Source organism: Palaemon carinicauda, chromosome 21 (genome assembly GCF_036898095.1).
Source record: "Palaemon carinicauda isolate YSFRI2023 chromosome 21, ASM3689809v2, whole genome shotgun sequence".
In the NCBI taxonomy this organism is placed as follows: domain Eukaryota; kingdom Metazoa; phylum Arthropoda; class Malacostraca; order Decapoda; family Palaemonidae; genus Palaemon; species Palaemon carinicauda.
In genome coordinates this window covers 30,763,169-30,785,106 of record NC_090745.1, presented here as the reverse complement: position 1 = coordinate 30,785,106, position 21,938 = coordinate 30,763,169, and the positions used below count along the sequence as shown (strand labels likewise).

The window sequence follows — 21,938 nt, the reverse complement described above, 5'->3', positions numbered from 1 at the left end:
TGGAATAAGGGCTGAGAAGAAGTACCGCCTTGCTTGTTGATGTAAGCCACTACAGTGGTGTTGTCGCTGATCAACACCACTGAGTGGCCCGCCACGAATTGATGAGACTGCTGATGGGCAAGGAAGAGAGCCTTCATCTCTAAGAGATTTATGTGCTGGTACTGTACTTTTCGAACTCAGACCAAAGGCCTGAGGTTGTATGGTGAAGCATGTGAGACCCCCACCCTTCTTTTAATGCGTCTGAAAATAGCATCAAATCCGGGGGAGAGACAAGAAGGTCGACACCCTTAAGCAGATTCTTGTTTGCCACCTCCCATTGGAGGTCTGTCAGTTCCTCTGGTCCCACGGGGATCAGAATGTCCAGGGAATCGAAGGCCTGAATTCCAGCTGGACTTCAGCCACCATATCCTGAGGCGGCCGTTGGGAACTAGACGGGCCAAGGATGATAGGTGCCCAAAGAGACAAAGCCGCTTTTGAGGTGGGAGCTCTTCTCGTCTGAGGAAAGATCTTACGACCTTCCTCAGTCTCACTACCCTGTCGTCTGATGGGAAGGCTTTGTTAAGATTGGTTTATATTATTATTCCTAGATATACCAGTCATTGAGAGAGAAGCAGGGAGGACTTCTTGAGGTTTACCATGATCCCCAGACCTTGGCAAAGCCCCAAAAGTTTGTATCGATGCTGAAGAAGGATTGCCATCGAGTCTGCAAGAATCAGCCAGTCATCCAGATAACGAAGGAGACGGATGCTGATTCTTTGAGACCAAGATGACACAAGGGCGAACACTCTCGTGAAGACCTGAGGTGCTGTGGAAAGACTGAAGCGCAGCACCATGAACTAGTATTTCTTATTGTCCAGATTGAATCTCAGATACTTCCTTGAAGACGGATGGATTGGGATCTGGAAGTATTTGACCTTTAGATCCAGTGTACACATGAAGACCTATGGTCTTACCGCTTGTTTGACCGTGTCTGTCATCTCCATGCTGAACGGAGTTTGCTTGACAAACTTGCTCAGGGCTGAGAGGTCGATGACTGGTCTCCAGCCTCCAGATACCTTTTCACAAAAAAGAGTCGACTGAAGAAGGCTAGGGAGTCGTTGAGGATCTCTTAGAGACCACCCTTCTCTGGACTTTGGGCCGAAGGGCCAGCCCCTCTGCGGATCCCTTCGCATAGGAGCTCGTCGACACTGGAGTCTTGATCAGTGGAGGGAAAGATTGAATGAACAGGACGCGATACCCTGAACATATCACAGAGATTGTCCAGGGTTCAGTCCCAAGCTGCATCCACCTCTTCCAGCAGCGGTGTAAGCATCCCCCAAGTGGTGGGCACATGGGGGGATCGTCTATCCTAGCTTTTGTGGCCTCCGCCACCTCCCCTAGGATGTTTTCCTCCATGGGAGGATTTGAAGCCTTTCTTGTCTTGGCAAGAAAGTACTTTTTAGACACCTTGTTGTCATTAGCTGCAGTCTTGTTTGATGATGGAGTTGGCTGTTTAGTCTGCAGGAGAGCTGGTAGTCTGTAGGGCAGAGATGTCAAGGCCTTATGGAGGAGAATCTTGGTGGGACTTCCTCCATCTCTCCGCAGCTTGCTCAACATCACCCGGCTCAAACAAAGAGGAGCCCTTTAGAGAGGAGTTCCAGAATCTTGTAATTTCGCAGTGTGGGGCCTAGCAATGGAACCTCTCGACTACTGAGTCTCTGTGCTTCAAGATGGTGTTGGCCAACAAGTTAACAACTTGGTGGACGAGGAACTCGATACTCTGAGTGCCGATAGATGGAATGTTTGCATTGCCTTCCTGGTGCCTTCCTTAGAAAAATCCTTGGTCCGCACCAGGTTTCCAACTGATCCTAACCAAAGATCAAGCCACGAAGTAGCCTGCATTGCATACTTCACGTCTTTCTCCTGGTTAAGGATCGCCGCAGCCAAGAAGGAGACTTGAAGACTGGATAGTCTCTCCAGAGAGATTCCCTTTGTGAGTTCCTCCAAGGAATGGTGAAGAGGAAGAGCCGGGAGGGGCTCGTAATATTTCCTCTGCTGGACACCAGGTGGTGGGAGGAGTTTCGAGGAGGAGCCCGAACAAAGTGAACCAGAGGCTTCTGAGAGCTGGGCAGCCACCTTCCGCCGGGTACTGTTTGGAACAGCAGGAGAGTCATGAACCGAGGTACGCTGATGAGCAGGAGACGAGGAGAGGTGGTCTGTTGAATGCTGCAAAACTGGCAAACAACGAGAACGTGGAGAGTCCAAGACGGGTGAAGGTCGGGAACCAGGAGAACCAGAAGGCAGAGAATCCTCCAAAAAGGAACGCTGCAAGAGATGAAGAGGAAGAGCCGGGAGGGGCTCGTAATATTTCCTCTGCTGGACACCAGGTGGTGGGAGGAGTTTCGAGGAGGAGCCCGAACAAAGTGAACCAGACACTTCTGAGAGCTGGGCAGCCACCTTCCGCCGGGTACTGTTTGGAACAGCAGGAGAGTCATGAACCGAGGTACGCTGATGAGCAGGAGACGAGGAGAGGTGGTCTGTTGAATGCCGCAAAACTGGCAAACAACGAGAACGTGGCGAGTCCAAGACGGGTGAAGGTCGGGAACCAGGAGAACCAGAAGGCAGAGAATCCTCCAAAAAGGAACGCTGCAAGAGATGAAGAGGAAGAGCCGGGAGGGGCTCGTAATATTTCCTCTGCTGGACACCAGGTGGCGGGAGGAGTTTCGAGGAGGAGCCCGAACAAAGTGAACCAGAGGCTTCTGAGAGCTGGGCAGCCACCTTCCGCCAGGTACTGTTTGGAACAGCAGGAGAGTCATGAACCGAGGTACGCTGATGAGCAGGAGACGAGGAGAGGTGGTCTGTTGAATGCCGCAAAACTGGCAAACAACGAGAACGTGGCGAGTCCAAGACGGGTGAAGGTCGGGAACCAGGAGAACCAGAAGGCAGAGAATCCTCCAAAGAGGAACGCTGCGAAGATGAAGAGGAAGAGCCGGGAGGGGCTCGTAATATTTCCTCTGCTGGACACCAGGTGGTGGGAGGAGTTTCGAGGAGGAGCCCGAACAAAGTGAACCAGAGGCTTCTGAGAGCTGGGCAGCCACCTTCCGCCAGGTACTGTTTGGAACAGCAGGAGAGTCATGAACCGAGGTACGCTGATGAGCAGGAGACGAGGAGAGGTGGTCTGTTGAATGCCGCAAAACTGGCAAACAACGAGAACGTGGCGAGTCCAAGACGGGTGAAGGTCGGGAACCAGGAGAACCAGAAGGCAGAGAATCCTCCAAAGAGGAACGCTGCAAGAGATGAAGAGGAAGAGCCGGTAGGGGCTCGTAATATTTCCTCTGCTGGACACCAGGTGGTGGGAGGAGTTTCGAGGAGGAGCCCGAACAAAGGGACCCAGAGGCTTCTGAGAGCTGGGCAGCCACCTTCCGCCGGGTACTGTTTGGAACAGCAGGAGAGTCATGAACCGAGGTACGCTGATGAGCAGGAGACGAGGAGAGGTGGTCTGTTGAATGCCGCAAAACTGGCAAACAACGAGGACGTGGCGAGTCCAAGACGGGTGAAGGTCGGGAACCAGGAGAACCAGAAGGCAGAGAATCCTCCAAAGAGGAATGCTGCAAAGATGAAGAGGAAGAGCAGGGAGGGGCTCGTAATATTTCCTCTGCTGGACACCAGGTGGTGGGAGGAGTTTCGAGGAGGAGCCCGAACAAAGTGAACCAGAGGCTTCTGAGAGCTGGGCAGCCACCTTCCGCCAGGTACTGTTTGGAACAGCAGGAGAGTCATGAACCGAGGTACGCTGATGAGCAGGAGACGAGGAGAGGTGGTCTGTTGAATGCTGCAAAACTGGCAAACAACGAGAACGTGGCGAGTCCAAGACGGGTGAAGGTCGGGAACCAGGAGAACCAGAAGGCAGAGAATCCTCCAAAGAGGAACGCTGCAAAGATGAAGAGGAAGAGCCGGGAGGGGCTCGTAATATTTCCTCTGCTGGACACCAGGTGGTGGGAGGAGTTTCGAGGAGGAGCCCGAACAAAGGGAACCAGAGGCTTCTGAGAGCTGGGCAGCCACCTTCCGCCGGGTACTGTTTGGAACAGCAGGAGAGTCATGAACCGAGGTACGCTGATGAGCAGGAGACGAGGAGAGGTGGTCTGTTGAATGCCGCAAAACTGGCAAACAACGAGAACGTGGCGAGTCCAAGACGGGTGAAGGTCGGGAACCAGGAGAACCAGAAGGCAGAGAATCCTCCAAAGAGGAACGCTGCAAAGAGGATGGCGAAACATCGAAGAGACGTCTCTTCACTGAAGGCGAAGGAGCATCTCTGAGGCGAAGAGGAGGGCGAGCTTGGAGAGGGCGACAATCACGATGACAAAACTCTGGATGGGCAGGCTGACCATCAGCAGGCCTCCAAAGAGGAGTCTATGAGTGGTCTCTCTTGCGAACGCGAACGAGAGCTGATCACTCGCAGGAGAGACATGCCTAGGACTTTGCTCCACCCCTGAAGTATGTTTGGCGAGGGGGGAGCGCAGTCTTCGGCGGCGAAGGAAGGAGCAGAGGAAGAGGCAGGAGCAGAGTCAGACGGCAGGGTATCAGATAAATTCTTGGATACCAAGAAGTTCACAAAGGCCAAAGGATCAACCTCAAAGACAGAAGGGCACTGCCACTCCACACCTCGCTGAAGGAGACACAGCATCACCTCCTTGGAAGGCGAACTGGGCAAACCCAGGGACGGCCACACATGTAAAAAAGGAGAAAGAGACAAGGACTCACGAGGCGGGGCTGCTTTGCTAAGAGAAGCAACACCGTCTCTCGAGCACCGAGGTTGTCCAAGAGTCAAATGGCCTACGGTACTACTTGATGGTTCCCCAGAGGAAACCGGTCAAGAAGCTTCGGAGGAAGGTCGAGGGGCAGAAGAAGCTTTGGGTTTCTTCTGCTTTGAAGTAACCTTTGAAGGTGAAGAATCCCTTTTAAACTTCTTCTTCTGCTGTCGCCTAAATCTTTCCCACTGGGAGGTAGACCACTCCTGACATTCATTACATTTATTATCTACATCACACTGCTGCCCCCTGCAAGCAGACACAAACAGTGAGGATCTGTATCCTCAGTGATCATAAATGTTCCACAGGAGCGGCCCTTGGGTCCAGGGCAGGTACACATGGCCGGCAGGAAGGGCACGCACACACGCTGAAAAGAAAAAGCAAAACAAATTAATAATGGCAGTCCAAAAAGGTGAGGAGGAAGACTGGTAACAACCGTTCTCCGTCCGAACCAAAAGCAAAGTGAAGCATAGTCACAGGTGTGTGAGTGAGACTACCCCTCCCGACACCCCCACCCCCGCTAAATAGCAGTATGGGTGGTTAACCCTTGCTAAATACTAATGGTTCGTCCTTTCAAAAAAAAAAAAAAAAAAAAAAAAAAAAAAAAAAAAAAAAAAAAAAAAAAAAAAAAAAAGTTATTTTTTGATTCCTACTTGATTGCAGGAAGACTGTACAGATACTGTAGTATCAATGAAGCCCTTCACAAATGCATTAGGAAAAACATGTAGTTAAACAGCACTTCAGAAAGGAACCATTATATTTCCAAAGTTAATTACAGCATTGAAAATGTATGAGGTAAATAAAAATATATTCAACTTTACTATAAATTTCAAGTTGAATTCAGCCCTTATGCATAAAATACCATGTACAAGGTATAAGTTAGTAGAGGAAGTTCAAGCATATGTGGTACAAAATATTCATAACACATCGATATCAACTTTAAACCTGTCTTAATACCTTGTAGAACTTTACATTTACCACATGTGGGTTGTCTAAGGTATCTCCCCCAAAAAAACATAAACTTTTTATTTACATAAACCTGGTATAGATTTTACAACAAATCAAAATAAAGTTTTCTATAATAACCAAGGAATCCTAGTATATACTCAAATAGAATAATTTACATAATTACCAAGGAATCCTGGTATGTCTGCAAATAGAACATACAGTACTGTATAACCCTATAAACCAAATAGAGATAAAAAACTAGTAACACCACTCTAAATTACTGTGGAAATCACGGAACAAATTACAAGCTGAACTAACATTTAAAAATGGTACTTTTGTGAGAAAACAGCAATACAGATACAGTAGTATAAAAGATTCTTGAAAACTGATGCAAAAACATATTACACATACATTCACAAGGCTTAAAACACCCTAATATCATGACACTGTTATTTGCACAAAAGACATTTTGCAACTGATCTGATTCTGTTTCTTACTGTTACTTAGGGTGTGACAAGACATAACTTGAATGACCCAAATAACACAACTGCTCCACTTTGTCACATTTTGAATGAAAATATTCAACCAAAATCAGTCCATGAAGTCTTTACAAAAATAGGTAAAAACTCCCAGATAATCACTGCAGTTACTAGAATAAAACTTTTTGATACAGCTAAATATCATTTTAGTGAAATATCTTTTTATATTAAATTGTAAAATGGTAAAAATATCTAATAAACTGCTTAGTTTTTAATATAAAGTTACTAAAACTTTACCTCTGAGAGAATTAACCCTCAATATTTACAAATTAATTTAGTGAATTTTTATTAGAATAAACACGTCGATTCATTACGTCAAGAAATCCGTGACTTCATCGAGTTCTCTTTGTTTGGCCTGCTTGTGAGCCCACCTGACCTCAGCTGTCTCGGGAGTTAGTTTCCACTTCTCATGATAAATCCGTAACCCACAAGCGTGACACTTCTTGCCACCTTGGAAAGGTGGAGTTCGTATGTAAGTGTCTAGGCATTTATAATGATATATGTGGCCACAGTACACCCTTTCTACATGGTTTACTGCTGTTTCATCCAATTCGACATCCTGTAAAGATGGAGTACATTTCTTTAGAGAAATACTGTGGGTACAGAGACTATAATCAGTATACACTATAGTACTTACAACGTAAAGTAAGCTAAAGATTCTTTTACAACAAACCCATTTTGACATATAATTCCCTAAGTAGCCTAAATACAATTTTCCAAGTTCCTACACAAGGCAGTCATTTTTCTTATTTATCTTAAACAAGTATTTCCATCCAAATGTGATATGAGAAGATTTTTCCATTTTCAGAAAGTGGTTTCAAGTATGAAAAGCAAAAGGTATAACATCAAGATCTTACAATAGTCTTCAATAGCATTTTTCGGTTATCACCATCTCCTTATTTTATATTTTTTGTTTTATATTATAACCTATATCAAGTGTAAATGGGACCAATTTCTGTTATTCTGAAGAATGAATAATTTTATAGAAAAAATCCCTTTCTTTTATATACACTATGAATAGATATTTATCTTGAATCTTATGGGTTCAGGTTAAAATTGATGGAAACATCAGGGCATTTCTCTTTATGCACTACGACTTTGCTAAGATGTGTATCATTATAATATAGATATCAGTGTAATATGGCATGGCAAGAAGAATTGAAAGAAAACTGTACGTATACTGTTCTATAAAAGCCTTGAAATTTTATCTATTTCATTTAATAAATTGTTCATTTACAGTTACTTCGATAGACACTCTGAGTTACCCCAATAGCCAATCTAACTTAAGCAACTATTTTTTTTTTCAGAAGAGGAATGAATACTGTTATGTGTAATACTGTACTTGGCTGAATACGGCAAAGCAATTTGATGTAAGATATATTATCATACAGAGGAAAGTGTGAGAGACTTTTTCCATAATTATCAAGTTGAAATCTAAACTTGTCTATATGAAATATCAGTGTATAATAACAAAATAAATTATATGGAAGATCAGTGTATGATATTGAAATATATCATATGAAAGATCAGTGTATACTATGATAAAATAAATTATATGAAAGATCAGTGTATAATATTCATATAAATTTGAGCAGGTCCTTTGAAATCTTTATTGAAAAGACAAGAGGATTTTGTAGTGCTTTGAGATAAATAACCTGGCTTTTAAAAGTTCTATCTAGGTATCTACTAAAGACCAACATTGTGGTATGATCATTTCCATTGAATTAAGCATATAAAGAACTTTACATAGAATAATTGTATAATGTGCTGATACTACAACCTTCTGTTCAATTTTTTTTTTATGTACGATACATTTGTCTTGAACTACTTTTAACGTACTTACTTTTACTTTACGGGCTGCTTTTCTGGTATTATACAGCAGGGGAATCCTACACTTTACAGGACCTTCACAGTCATTTTATCATGTTCTTTCAAAAGCATTCAACATTTCACAGTGCATATTGCTCGTTTATTATTAAATCAACACTATCGAAGCACTTAGAGAACAGGAAAGTTTTCAGTTTCTTTTTGAATGCCTTAGTATCTTCAGTCTTTCAAATGTCTAGTGGGAGCTTAATGTATAGTCTCAGGGCTGCATATTCAAAGGTTCTAGAGCCTACAGTAGACATACATGTAGGTTCCAATAATTTGAAACCATATGTACCTATGCTCATGTAAACAGGATTTGTTAGCTGCAAAATATGTAGCAATTCTTTTAGATATTTTGGACATCACGTTCTGATAACTTGATGGGTTATTGTACATATTTTAAAGTCAATTCTTGCTTTAATATCCTGCCAGTGTAAATTAATTAGTATAAGAGTGCTCCTTTCTTGGGGTGGGATACCTCTTATTAGTCTTGCTTCTCTGTTTATAATACTTTGTAAATTCTTAAGTCGCACTTTTGGTAAATTGTAGTATATAGTGTCACAGTAGTCAATAATGGTAATAAACAGTTTATCACAAGTTTCTTTACAGAATGTTCATCCAGGTCCTTCTTTATAAAAGCAATGTTTCTCAGACGATAACCCGCAATTTTCAATACATTATTTATTTGGGTATTGAAAGACAAGTTTTGGTAGGTAGTAGGTTTCCCAGGGCACCAGCCACCCGTTGAGATACTACCACTAGAGATTTATGGGGTCCTTTGACTGGCCAGACAGTACTACATTGGATCCTTCTCTCTAGTTACGGTTCACTTTCCCTTTGCTTACACATACACCGAATAGTCTGGCATATTCTTTAGATTCTCCTCTCTCCTCATACACCTGACAACACTGAGATTACCAAACATTTATTCTTAACCCAAGGGATTAACTACTGCACTGTAATTGTTCAGTGGCTACTTTCCTCTTGGTAAGGGTAGAAGAGACTCTTTAGCTAAGGTAAGCAGCTCTTCTAGGAGAAGCACACTCCAAAATCAAACCATTGTTCTCTAGTCTTGGGTAGTACCATAGCCTCTGTACCATGGTCTTCCACTGTCTTGGCTTAGAGTCCTCTTGCTTGAGGGTACACTTGGGCACACTATTGTATCTAATTTCTCTTCCTCTTGTTTTGTTAAAGTTTTTACAATTTATATTGAAATTTTTATTTCAAATGTTGTTGCTGTTCTTAAAATGTTTAATTTTTCCTTGTCTTCTTTCCTCACTGAGCTATTTTTCCTGTTGAGGCCCCTCGGCTTATAGAATCCTGCTTCTCCAACTAGGGTTATAGGTAAGAGATATGCCTAGATTACGAACCTTATTAGATATCGGGGCAGAGTTGTTATTTATGTTTATTTGAATGTCACCCAAGTTTCTTACGCCGTTTTTCTTTCCAGCCACCATAAACTCAGTTCTATTTTAATCTAATTTTAGTTGTTTGACTGTCACCCATTCCCATTCACACCCAAGAATTAGGTTTAGAGTTTCAGTATTGTCGTCTATATCATTTATGGAGAAGTAAAATTGTGTACTGTATTATTAGCAAATGATGTTGATCTCACAGAGATTCTAATGGTAAATTATTAAAATACTGCAAGTGGTTTGGAACCTACAGTAGTGCTGAAAATTTGCTGGAATCTTTAGTAAACATGACAAACTTAAAAATAATTTGCATTTTTCCTAACGATATAAACATGACACATTTGGAAGTAATTTGTATTTTTCCTAATGACACAAACCTGGATATTACTTTCAGCGTAGCCGAAAGACGAACCATAAAACTTTTAGCCAGGAGTAACTATCCCAACCGCTAGTTAGTGGGAGGAGTGGGGGGGTAGCCGGCTACCCTGCTCATACACCTGGGCTGAGCACCCACTTTACATGCAGACAGGACTTTCTAGGGGACAGGTGCTAGCAGGCCATCTGTATAAATAGCTCCAGGTTTGTATCGTTAGGAAAAATACAAATTACTTATAAATTTGTCATTTGTTCCATCACTCTATACAAACCCTCGCTATTTATACGGATGACTTACCTCTTAGGTGAGTGGAAGTCCGTACCAACAGGCTCTTGACATTGACCTGGGATTCTCTCCTTACGATATAGGTCGTAATTCAATGGAATCCTAACACCTCGCTAAAAAACAATGTGCTACGCACTATTAGCAGCTTAAGCAAGCTGTGTGCTTGTGATACTAGCAATGTGACTGTCAAGGGGTGAGTTCTCTGAGTCATAGGAATCTTTGAGAGTACCTTAGACATTACCCAATTCCCCCTCGCTATAGGTATTTGGAACGCAACAAGTATTATTTCTATATCAAGTTACACAAGGGAAATGGTTCATACTCCTTCCTGGGTCTGGGTCTTTGGTTACTGAACAAAGACTCCCAATCTAAAAGGCCCAGAATCTAGGCTCCGATACTTCCGCATTTTGAGTCTTAGTAATAAACTCAGGGATGAAGTTGAGAATTACCTCCCCCCATCCCCTTAAATGGGCAACGTCGTAAGAAAGACTATGCAGTTCACTAACTCCTTTGGCCGAAGCTAAGCAATAGGAACACCGTCTTCAGAGTCAGGTGGCGATCTGTAGCCTGGCTTAATGGTTCGTAGGGAGCATCCTTCAGAGACTGAAGGACGCAACCCATGTTCCAAGGAGGAGGTCTAACTTCTGACGGGGGGCAGGTAATCTCATAACTTTGTATGAGGAGAGAAAAGTTCCAACGAGGAGGAAATATCGACTTCTTTCACCTTAAAGGCCAGACTCAAAGCTGAGCGGTAGGCTTTCACTGCCAAAACTAAAAGGAGCATTTCTTCCCGAAGGTATACAAGAAACTCTGCTATTGCTGGAATAGTGGCATTGAGGGTAAAGATACCCCTTCCACAACACCAACCGGAGCTATCATCATCATTGATGGGTTTTCACTTATTCTGATCTTGTTGAGGACTCTTCTCATCCGACAAGAGTATAGATCGATGTTGTCCCTCCGTTGTTGAAATGCATCTTGCCAGAGAGGCTGGGATCTGGGATTGGGAACAGTAAAGCGGGAGCCTTAAGTTCACAGCCGCTGCGAACAGGTGAAGTCAGCTGTGCTGAGGACCCTGGTGCTGTTCCCCAAGAGAGGGGAAGGTGGATGGAAGAAAGGAAGCCAGTCATACTGCACTTACTCATTCACCCCAGACTAATCCCGGGTAACCTTAGCCTTTAACACTCTGCTACTTATCCATCAAGAAGCCTGAGGTGTTTAGACTACTTGTTGTGCAGCCACCACAGGACCAATGGAAAATGTTTCCATGCTCCTGTGGGTCACGACTTGCACGTAGTGGACGGTGAAGATCATCCGACGCTTCCACAAGCCCGCTTGCAGAACCTGCGTTACAGTACAGTAGTTATTTTTGAACCGCGGGGACGTTGCAAAGTCCCTGACTTCATGAGCTCTGGGTCGCCATGGTGGAGGAGAGTCGGGATTGATTGCCAGGTTAATGACATTGGGGATCCATTCAGAGATGGTGTTTTTCATAACCCTCCTTTTGACCTTCCCTGTGCTGACAAAGAGTGCCAGCACACGGGGGCGAGCTGCTGCTGTTCTCTTGAGGTAACACCTCAGATTCCTTCCTGGGCAAGGTACCAATTGGTCTGGGTCTTTGGTTACTGAACAAAGACCCCCAATCTAAAGGCCCAGAATCTAGGCTACGATACTTCCGCTTTTTGAGTCTTGGCAATAAATTCAGGGATGAAGTTAAGTATTACCTTCCCCCTTCCCCTTGAATGGGTAACGTCTTGAGAAACACCATGCAGTTCAATAACTCCTTTGGTTGAAGCCAAAGCAATAGGAACACCATCTTCAGTGGCGATCTGTAGCCTGGCTTAATGGTTCGTAGGGAGCATCCTTCAGAGACTGAAGGACGCGAACCATGTTCCAAAGAGGAGGTCTAACTTCTGACAGGGGGCAGGTAATCTCATAACTTTGTATGAGGAGAGAAAAGTACCAACGAGGAGGAAATATCGACTTCTTTCCCCTTAAAGGCCAGACTCAACGCTGAGCGGTAGCCTTTCACTGCCAAAACCAAAAGGAGCATTTCTTTCCGAAGGTATACAAGAAACTCTGCTATTGCTGGAATAGTGGCATCGAGGGGAAAGATACTCTTTCCACGACACCAACCAGAGAAGACAGTCAACTTAGCCCGGTAGACTGACACCAAAGATCGTCTTGAGGTGCTCAGTCATCCTTTTCGCAACTTGTTGGAAAAATCCTCTGAGTGAGGAGGTGTTGGACAGTCTTCAAGAGTGAAGCCGATGCGAAGCTACAGTCTTGTGGAAGATGTTCGCATGTGGCTGTTTGAGTAGATCGTGACGTGGAGGGAATTCTCTCGGGAATTCCGTCAAGAGCTGCAGAAGGTCAAGGAACCACTCTGCGAGATGTCGGAACTATCGGCGTCATTGATAGGTTTTGCTTATTCTGATCTTGTTGAGGATTCTTCTTATCAGACAATCGGCGTCAATGACCTTAGATGTCACGATGTCTGAAAACTTTAAATCAATCACTCTCATCAGACAAAACGGGGGAAAAGCGTATAGATCGATGTTGTCCCTCCGTTGCTAGAATGTATCTTGCCAGAGAGGCTGGGGATCTGGGATTGGGAACAGTAAAGCGGGAGCCTGAAGTTCAGGGCCGCTAGGAACAGGTTCACAGTTGGAGAGCCCCACAAAATCAGGACTTTATTGGCTACTAGATGATTCATAGACCACTTGGAACCCACTATCTGAATCGCTCTGCTCAGGTTGTATGGAAGTACATTCCTCTTTCCAGGAATAAAGTGAGCCGACAGGGACACCGAGTTGTCTTCTGTCCATCCGAGAATCTCTACTGCTAGATGGCACAGGGGATGCGAGAAGGTACCGCCTTGTTTGTTCATATAAGCCACTTCCGATATCTTGTCGCTCATCAACACTACTGAATGCCCACCTAGGAACTGCTGGAACTGTTGGAGCACTAGAAATTCTGCCCTCATCTCTAGGATATTTATATGCTAATACCTTTATGATTTGGACCATAGCCAGGATGTGGTGTGGAGCAGCATATGGGGCCCCCACCCTTCATTTGATGCATCTGAATAGTGCATCAGTTTGGGGGGGGGGGGGGAGACACGAAAGTCAACCCCTTTATAGAGGTTCTCGTCTGTCACCCACTATCTGAGGTCTGTCTGTTCCTCTGAACCTATCTGGATCAGGATGCCCAAAAAATCCCTTGCCTGATTCCACTGGTACTTGAGCTGTCACTGGAGAGAACTTATCCTGAGGTGACCGTTGGGAACTCGACGTGTTAGGGATGATAGGTGACCTATGAGACACAACCAGCGCTGGGCTGGGAGCTCTCTCACCTGAGAAATGGCCTGGCTACCTTCCTCAGCTTTTGTACTCTTTCGTCTCGTGGGAAAGCTTTGCACTGAATGGTGTATATAATCATGCCTAAGTATACTAGTCTTTGAGAGGGGAGCAGTTTTGACCTCTTGAGATTTACCATGATTTCCAGATCTTGGCAAAACTCTAGAAGTCCGTCTCGGTGCTGAAGAAGGATAGCCACTGAGTTTGCTAGAATTAACCAGTTGTCCAGATATCTGAGGAGACGGATGCCAATTCTGTAAGCCCAAGATTATAATAGGGCAAATAATCTCGTAAAAACATGAGGTGCTGTGGAAAGACTAAAGCACAGCACCGTGAACTGGTATTGTTTGTTGTCGAATATGATCCTTAGATACTTCCTTGAAGATGGATGGATTGGGATCTGGATGTATGCTTCCTTGAGACCTAGTGTGCACATGAAGTCCTGTGGTCTTACCGGTTGCCTGACCGTGTCTGCTGTTTCTATCTTGAACGAGGTTTGCATGACAAACTTATTTAAGGTAGAGAGGTCGAATGCAGGTCTCCAGCCTCTAGACGCCCTTTTCACAAGAAAAAGTCGATTGAAGAAGCCTGGGAATCCATATAGGACCTCTTAGAGAGCACCCTTCTCAAACATGGTCTGGAGTTTGGCCTGAAGGATCAACTCCTTCGCGGATCCCTTTGTGTAGGAGTTTGATGGAACTGGATCCCGAGTCAATGGAGGGAGATATTGAGTAAATGGGACGCGATACCCTGAACGAATCACTGTGACCATCCAGGTCTCGGCCCCGAGTTGCAGCCACCTTGGCAGGACTTTCCCCAAAGGTGGGCAGGTGGGAGGATTGCCCATCCTAACGGGAGCAGCCTCGGGCGCCTTCCCTATTTCCCTTCCCTTCATGGAAGGACTTTGACCTTTAACGATCTTTGTCGTGAAAGGGTTTCTTAGACAACTTCTGCAATGTGGGATCCGTAGCCCTACTCGTCTGTGGTTTCGGTGGAGGTTGTTTCTTTTGTGGCGGAGCTTGGTATGGCCTCGATGTCAGGGCCCTCTGGAGGAAGAAGTCCTGGTTAGACTTCTTCCATCTCTCTGCCACCCGCTCGACGTCTTCCAGCTCAAACAACGAACTTCCATCAAAAGTAGAGTTTCTCAGCCAGGACACCTCGGCTTGTGGGATTTGCCGATGAAACCTTTCTATTATTGAGTCCCAATGTTTGAGGATGGTGTTCACCTACAGGTTTACCACTTGGTGGGAGAAGAACTCAATTGACCTGGTGCCGGACAATAGAAAGGTCTCCATCGACCTCCTGGTGGACTGCCGTGACCAGTTCTCAGTCTTGATCAGGTGGCAAACCAAACCTAACCAGAGGTCCACCCACTAAAGTAGTCTCCATGGCATACTTTGCGACCTTCTCTTGGTTAATGATCTCTGAAGCCGAGAAAGAGGACACGAGACCCGACTGTCTCTTGAAGGGGACTCCCCTGGCTAGTGCCTCTATAGAGTGGTCTAGAGGCAGGGCCAGAACAGGCTCGTTGGTAACCTCGTAGTACCTCCTCTGCTGCACGAATGGCGGTAGGAGGAGCCTGCTCGGAGGGAGCTGGAGGAGCCGATAGTTTGCGAGACTGCCTTCTTCCTGGCACTCTTCCACCCTTTTGACCAGGGCAAAGCTGCACTGGCCCTCAGGGGTCTTTGATTGCCATATACAGGATCTAGGAGTGTGTTCTTGCCATCCTGATGGCCTGCTGGATTTTACAAGCCATTGATGGCTCTCATGCAAGCTAAAACCTGCCAGAAGGCATGGCATGCTCCAACTCCTTCTGCTCTGCCTCCGTCAGGGTGGGGCTAACGGCTCTCAGCAAGTAGTCGTCTTCGAACTTAAAAAGTTCATCTACCACCGAGCTCTCACCCAGGAGCCGAGGGTGGGTTGAAGTTGTCAGGATAGGCCCTCGATAGGGAGACTCTTGCAGACGTCCTGGGAGAAGACACTCCTCTCGCCTTCTCTAGCTGAGGTGTGGGAGCTCTTACCGAGGACTTAGGCATGGTTTTTAAGTCCTTCGGTTCCCTGTGAGGGGAAAGGTATTCCTTTAAATGAGATGGCCTTGCAGCTGATTCTTTCCTGAGGAGACATTGGTCCTCTCTGAAGGGAGGAATGATGTCTGGCTGAGATGGAGGACGCAGCTCTGGAGAAAACCTTTATGGGAGAGAGGCGGAATGAGTCCGTCAAAGAGAATTATCTCCCTATCCTCCTGAGGGGAAGATGGCCTAATCCTTTTCCTTTTCCCAGCCGGTCCTTCCCATGCCACAGGTACCTGTGGAGGAATCTCAAAGGTACCTGAAATCAACTCTCCCCATTTTCTCTTAAGCAGGGTGAAGACCATCTCCTGTGAAGAGGGTCATGATAAGACTGATCCTTCTGAACTCTTTCTGGGGTCAGACGGAGGAGAGAAACTGGGGAAGTTCAATGTTGTCAGGGGAATCCTGTGTTCTGGTCGTTGACTGCTAGCGGGGGAGAACCCCAGTGACTGCCTGTCACACTGCGTTAACCAGTGCATCAATTGAGGCGGGTTCCCTCCCACATGCAGTACTGAACAGAGGATACTTCAGAAGGCCATATGCCTTTGGTCTGGGAGCCTGAAATAAAGTTTTAGCTTTCTTACCTGGTAAGTCTGACACCAGTCTGACCACTGGGGCCTTCGCCAAGCATTGATCCTTTGGGGCGGTAAGCTGCTTCACTGTTTCCTTCAGTCGTCCGTCCTATGTCCGATGCACCTTACTTTGGGAATCATCACCGCGATGCTCACACGAGGCGATCTAATCTCCTGGCAAGTGATGATCCCTTGGTGACAGGCACTTGCGAGCCTGCAAGGGAATCTGTGGAGCAGTTAGTCTAGAAGACCTATGCAAGGGCGAAAGACGAGGAGCCAGCGAGCGGCATGGTGGCAAATGCCACAATAGTGAATACCTGGCTGGGGAGTGCTGAGGAGGAGGTGACCTGTGAGCTCCTGGCGAGACTCATTGGTCTCGTGCATCTTATGTTGGCAAGACTGATGGTTGTCTTGTAAAGAGTGAGGGTCTTTCCATGACGAGTGACGAGTAGCTGGTGGTTCACTCGCAGCTGATGAGTAACAAACAGTTGGCGAGTCACGCGTAGCTGATGAATGATGAACAGCTACTGCGTGACGAGACCCCAAAGGCTTAGCGTGTCAGTCCTTGACAGGACTGAACAGATGTCTCCTTACTGCAGGGTGGTAGAACATCCAGGGTGGCAAGGAGTTGAAAACTCCAAAGGCTGACAAACGCCAGAAGGGGAACTGACAAATGCCAGAAGGGGAACGTCTAAGAGGCTCCTCTGGACAGAGAACCTAATCTGACGGAGTCAGAGGCGGCACATTGGTCTATGGAAGGTCTCAGGAACACAGGATCTCTAGGGGTTCTCACTCGTGAGCGAGAGAGATGACCGCCCAAAGGCAGGACTTACCTCATATGTTGCTCCACCCCCGATGGAAGAGTCGGCATAGCAAGGGGGGGAGTGCCAACTTCAGCATCAGCAGGACAGCAAAGCAGAGAAATCGTCAGCAACTCGTGAGGTCGTCAGGAGCAGCTCTCTATGGAGAAGGATCCACTTCCGAGGAAGCTGGTGTTCACCTCCTCTCGGCACCCCATTAAAGGAGTTTCAGCTATGCCTCCTTTGACAGGGGACCAGCCAAACCTGAATAAAGTCAGAAAAAGAAGAGGCACTCCCTGGGAGAAGGGGCAGAACTGCTTCTCCACGGGAAAAAATACTGTTCCTTGATCCGCGAGGTTGACCTGTGGTTAAACGGTCTGAGCTACTACAGTACTTGGCAGTTCCCCAAGAAAGACCGATCGAGACGGAGCTTCGCGAAGATATCGCATGGTCAAAGAAGAATTCCGAGACTTCGACTTCAAGGAAGACCCTGAACGCAAAGAATCTCTCTTGGACTTCTTTTTGCGCCTACCCCCAAACCTCTTCCACTGGGAGGCAGACCACTCCCGGCATTCAGGACAAGTGTTGTCACGATCACACTGCTGACCTCTACAGGACGGACACAGGTGGTGCAGGTCCATCACTACGGAAGACAAAGGAATCGCAAGAGCGGTATTTAGGTCCAGGACAAGTGCGCATGAGGCCCACAAGAAGACCACACATACTGCAAAAGAAAAAGAATCACAGAAAATTTCCCAAATTTTATTTCAAAATATCAAGTCAAATGGCAAGTCAATGGAGTGAGCAGCAATGTCCGCACTCACCCAAGCCAAAAGCAAAGGGGGTGCTCAGCCCAGATGTGTGAGTGAGCAGGGTAGCCGGCTACGTCCTACCGCTCCCGCTAACTAGCGGTTGGGGTAGTTATCCCTCGCTAAGTCTTCTGGTTTGCCTTTCAGCTACGCCAAAAGTAATATCCTTATAAATATTGGGGTTTGCATGGAGAGATGGAACAACTTGTCCTCTTTATTAGGGATATATTTTTGGTGAAGGTGAAAAACTAGCCATAACACTTTTAGCAAGGTGTAACTAACCCACCACTAGCTAGCTGGGGGGATAGCCAGCTACCCCACTCACACATACACCTGTGTTGTCTCATCACCTTTGATTGCAAGCAGGACTTACAGGGGTATAGGTAATGGCGGGCCAAATGCGTAGAAAGAGCTCAAGGTTGGTAGTTAGGAAAAATACAAATTATTTTTTAATGTCACTTGTTCCGACCCTAAAAACAAACTCTCGCACTTTATTAGGGATGACTCACCCTTTAAGGGGGTGGAAGTCAAAACCAACTGGCTGGTTTTTGACCTCGGGTTTTTCCAGTACGTGCTTCGCACGTATGAGGGAGAAACCTTAATACCTCACTAATTGTATGCGCACAGAACAGTATAGTGGCCATGAGCAATCTGTGTGAATATGATACTAGCACTATGACTCATCTAGGTAAGAATTCTCAGAACTCTCTATGACTTCTTTAAATTTTAGGTGTGATTCTCGACAGCAAATTTACTTTTGAGAAACACATCAGGTCTATATCTTCTTCAATTGCACAAAAAATTTGCTTATTGAGAAAGTCATTCAAGATTTTCGGTGATCAATTTATTCTGAAGAAGTGTTTTAATTCTTTCATCCTACCTTCTTTCAAGTATTGTTCTCCTGTCTGGTCTTTAGCTGCTGATTCTCATCTTATTTTATTGGACAGGAACTTATGGTCTATTAAATTTCTTATTCCTGATCTAGATAGTAATCTCTGACACCGTCGTTCAATTAGTTTATTATGCATGTTGCATAGGATTTTTCATAATTGTGATCATCCTTTACATTTAGATCTACCAGGAAAGTTCCATACTGTTCGTAATACTGTACTAGGTTTGCAGTTAATTCTAAGTCAGGCCTTCTCCACTATGAGGCTCAATACTACACAGTACTCTAGAAGTTTTATTCCAGCTGTGACCAAGTTGTGGAATGATCTTCTTATTCGGTAGAATTTCAAAAGTGTTTTCATAGTTTATACATGAAATATCTGTTTTGATGTTGTTACTGATTTTAAAATATTTTATTCTATTACTGTATTTCTCATATTGTTTATTTAAATCCTTATTTCCTTTCCTCACTGGGCTATTTTTCCCTGGTGGAGCCCTTAGGTTTATAGGATCTTGCTTTTCCAACTACAGTTGTAGCTTAGCTAGTAGTAATAATAATAATAATAATAATAATAATAATAATAATAATAATAAAGGGATTTTGACGTAGGAAAAATCTATTTCTGGGCGAGGGACCTGTGCCGCCCAGTGAATAAGCTCCTATTAGCACTTATTCTTAGGTAATTTACTGCTAAATATACCAGAGAAAAAATGTAAAGGAGTGCTAGGTTAACTAGCTCGCTCACCTATTGGTGTCGGTATAAAATTGGGCGTATAATCCAGAGGTCCCGCACTATTTAGATTCATCCACGACAAAGACCCCAATAGAGGAGAGCCGTTCAACCTCCCTCGGCACCACCAACTCTGCATCCGCTCAGAACCCAACTCCTTAGCACCCAAAGTTTGGGGACTCCAAGGGAGAGGAGCTGGGAGGGTTCACTGGGCGGCACAGGTCCCTCGCCCAGAAATAGATTTTTCCTACGTCAAAATCCCTTTTCTGGGCTTGAACCTGTGCCGGCCAGTGAATATAAACAAGAGAAATGTCACCAAACTTGCAAAATAAAGGAAAAAACATAAACATAAGGGAAATACAAGTTGCTTTAATCAGAGATGAGTGCCAAAAACAGCTATAAGGGTATCTTAAAAAGAACATAAATCCACTTGGTAGAACAATTGTCAAAAAAGGTAAGGTATAAAAATGCCGTGAGTGATGATATATACAGATACTCAGAGGTCAAAAATTTACAAATATAGTAATAGTAATCAGGTGCAAAACCAACGAATACAAATAGGGTATAAGTGAGGCAGGTAAGGGGGAGATAAAATGACAAAGAATTAATATGAGAGTTACCTGGGGGTAACTACACTCCCTGCAGCTACTGTAGGAAATTTAAGGGCTTCCAAATGTTTAAGGTAGTGTTTCTTGAACACTGACGGTGATTTCCACCCTGTATACCTGGACAGGTCCGTAAAATTCATGTGGTGAAAAAAGTTCACCGAAGTAGCAACCGCTCTGATATCATGTGCAAGAGGAAAAGAGTCAGGGTTAGCTTGTTTAATAAAATACAAAATTTGTTGCCTGATCCCTTTAATGGTAATGGTACCGCCTTGTTCTCTAACGAATAGAGGCCCCGAGGAGTTAGAGGAGGTCCGGGATAAATAAGACCTAAGAGTAGTAACAGGGCACAGAGACGGATCTTGCGTGAGGGGAACAATATTCCAGGAGGACCATCTGTTCTGAGGGTCTTCGTTCTTAGCTAAAAAGAATTTGTTAGGTGAAAGAAGGACCTCTCCCGAAGGAAGGAACTCAATATGACCCGGGTCTCTTGACAAAGCTGCCAGTTCAGAAATTCTTGCCCCGGAAGCCAAACTCACCAGGAAAAGTGTTTTCCTGAGAAGGGGAATGTAATCACAAGAATTGTTAATGGTATCAGAAGCCAATTTGAGTACATCATTAAGGAACCAGGTAACCGGGGTAGGACGAGTAACCGGTTTCAGTCTGGCACAGGCTTTCGGAATTGAAGCTAACAAAGAGTCGGTTAAGTCTATGTTAAAACCCACTAGGAAGATCTTTTTCAAGGCAGATTTAATAGTGGTGATAGTATTGGCTGCCAGACCTGATTCTAATAAAGTTCTAAAGAAAGTGACTGTAAGGTTCAAGTTCATACAGTGTACATCTGAGTCTATCAAAAATTTAGCCAACTTTTTAACCGCAGAATCATATTGGCGGATGGTGGAATCCTGTTTATCTGATTCTAGGAACAGGGTGTTTTGAGGATCGATATTGGCACCATGCATGGCCGCAAACTTCATGAAGTCCATAAAGTTAGGGCGCTCTGAATGTTTGAGAAAGCGTACACAACGCGTGTTTGTACTATCTGAGACAGAACCGGATTGGGTATCGGGTGAGGATGTAGTCTCAACTCTCGCAGGAGAGGGTACCAATTGCTCTTGGGCCAGTTGGGTGCGACCAAGGCTACTCGTCCCTTGAAGGATCTCAGTTTGTCTAGGACTTTCAGTAAAAGATTCACCGGGGGAAAGAGATAAATCCTTTCCCAGATGTCCCAATTCTGTGACATAGCGTCTGTGGCGTAAGCCTGAGGGTCTAGATTGGGAGCCACATATACTCTCAATTTGTGGTTGGACTCCGTGGCGAAGAGGTCCACTTGGAGACCTGGAACCCGAGAGAGAATCCACCGGAATGACTTTAGATCGAGTGACCATTCCGATTCTAGAGGGGAGGTCCGGGACAAGGCGTCTGCCACTACGTTCCGGACTCCCGCCAGGTGGACAGCTGAAAGATGCCAACGGTTCGAGGCTGCTAGGGAGAATATGGCTACTAGAACATGGTTCAGAGGCCCTGATTTTGATCCGCCTCTGTTGAGGCAGCGGACCACCACTTCGCTGTCGAGAACCAGACGAAGGTGTTGTCTCCTGGGTGGAGCGAGACGTTTCAGGGTTAGAAGAACTGCGATGGCCTCCAGCACATTGATGTGAAATTGGCGGAATAAGGGAGACCAAAGACCTTGAACTTTCCTGAGCTGAGAATAGCCTCCCCAACCTGATAGGGATGCGTCCGTGTGAATGATTAACTTCGGAGGCGGAAATCGAAGGGGAACTGACTTTGACAGATTGTTGGCCCTTGTCCAAGGTAGCAGTCTTTCCCGGAGAATGGGAGGAAGGCGGACTTTCCTGTCCCGGAGCTTCCGGTTCGCCCTCGAACGC

General features: G+C 45.3%; 1 protein-coding gene across 2 annotated transcripts in view; it reads right to left on the bottom strand.

The window, feature by feature from the left end:
• Positions 1-5,559: 5,559 nt before the first annotated feature.
• LOC137615253 (uncharacterized) overlaps positions 5,560-21,938 on the bottom strand; it is a 138,235-nt gene continuing 121,856 nt past the window's right edge. Inside the window, exon 6 of one of the 2 annotated variants that reach the window (XM_068344975.1) lies at positions 5,560-6,830. In XM_068344975.1, coding sequence (XP_068201076.1) covers positions 6,582-6,830 — 249 coding nt within the window. In that variant the 3' untranslated portion in view covers positions 5,560-6,581. The remainder of the gene's footprint in view (positions 6,831-21,938) is intronic. The other variant, XM_068344974.1, reaches the window with a different exon arrangement.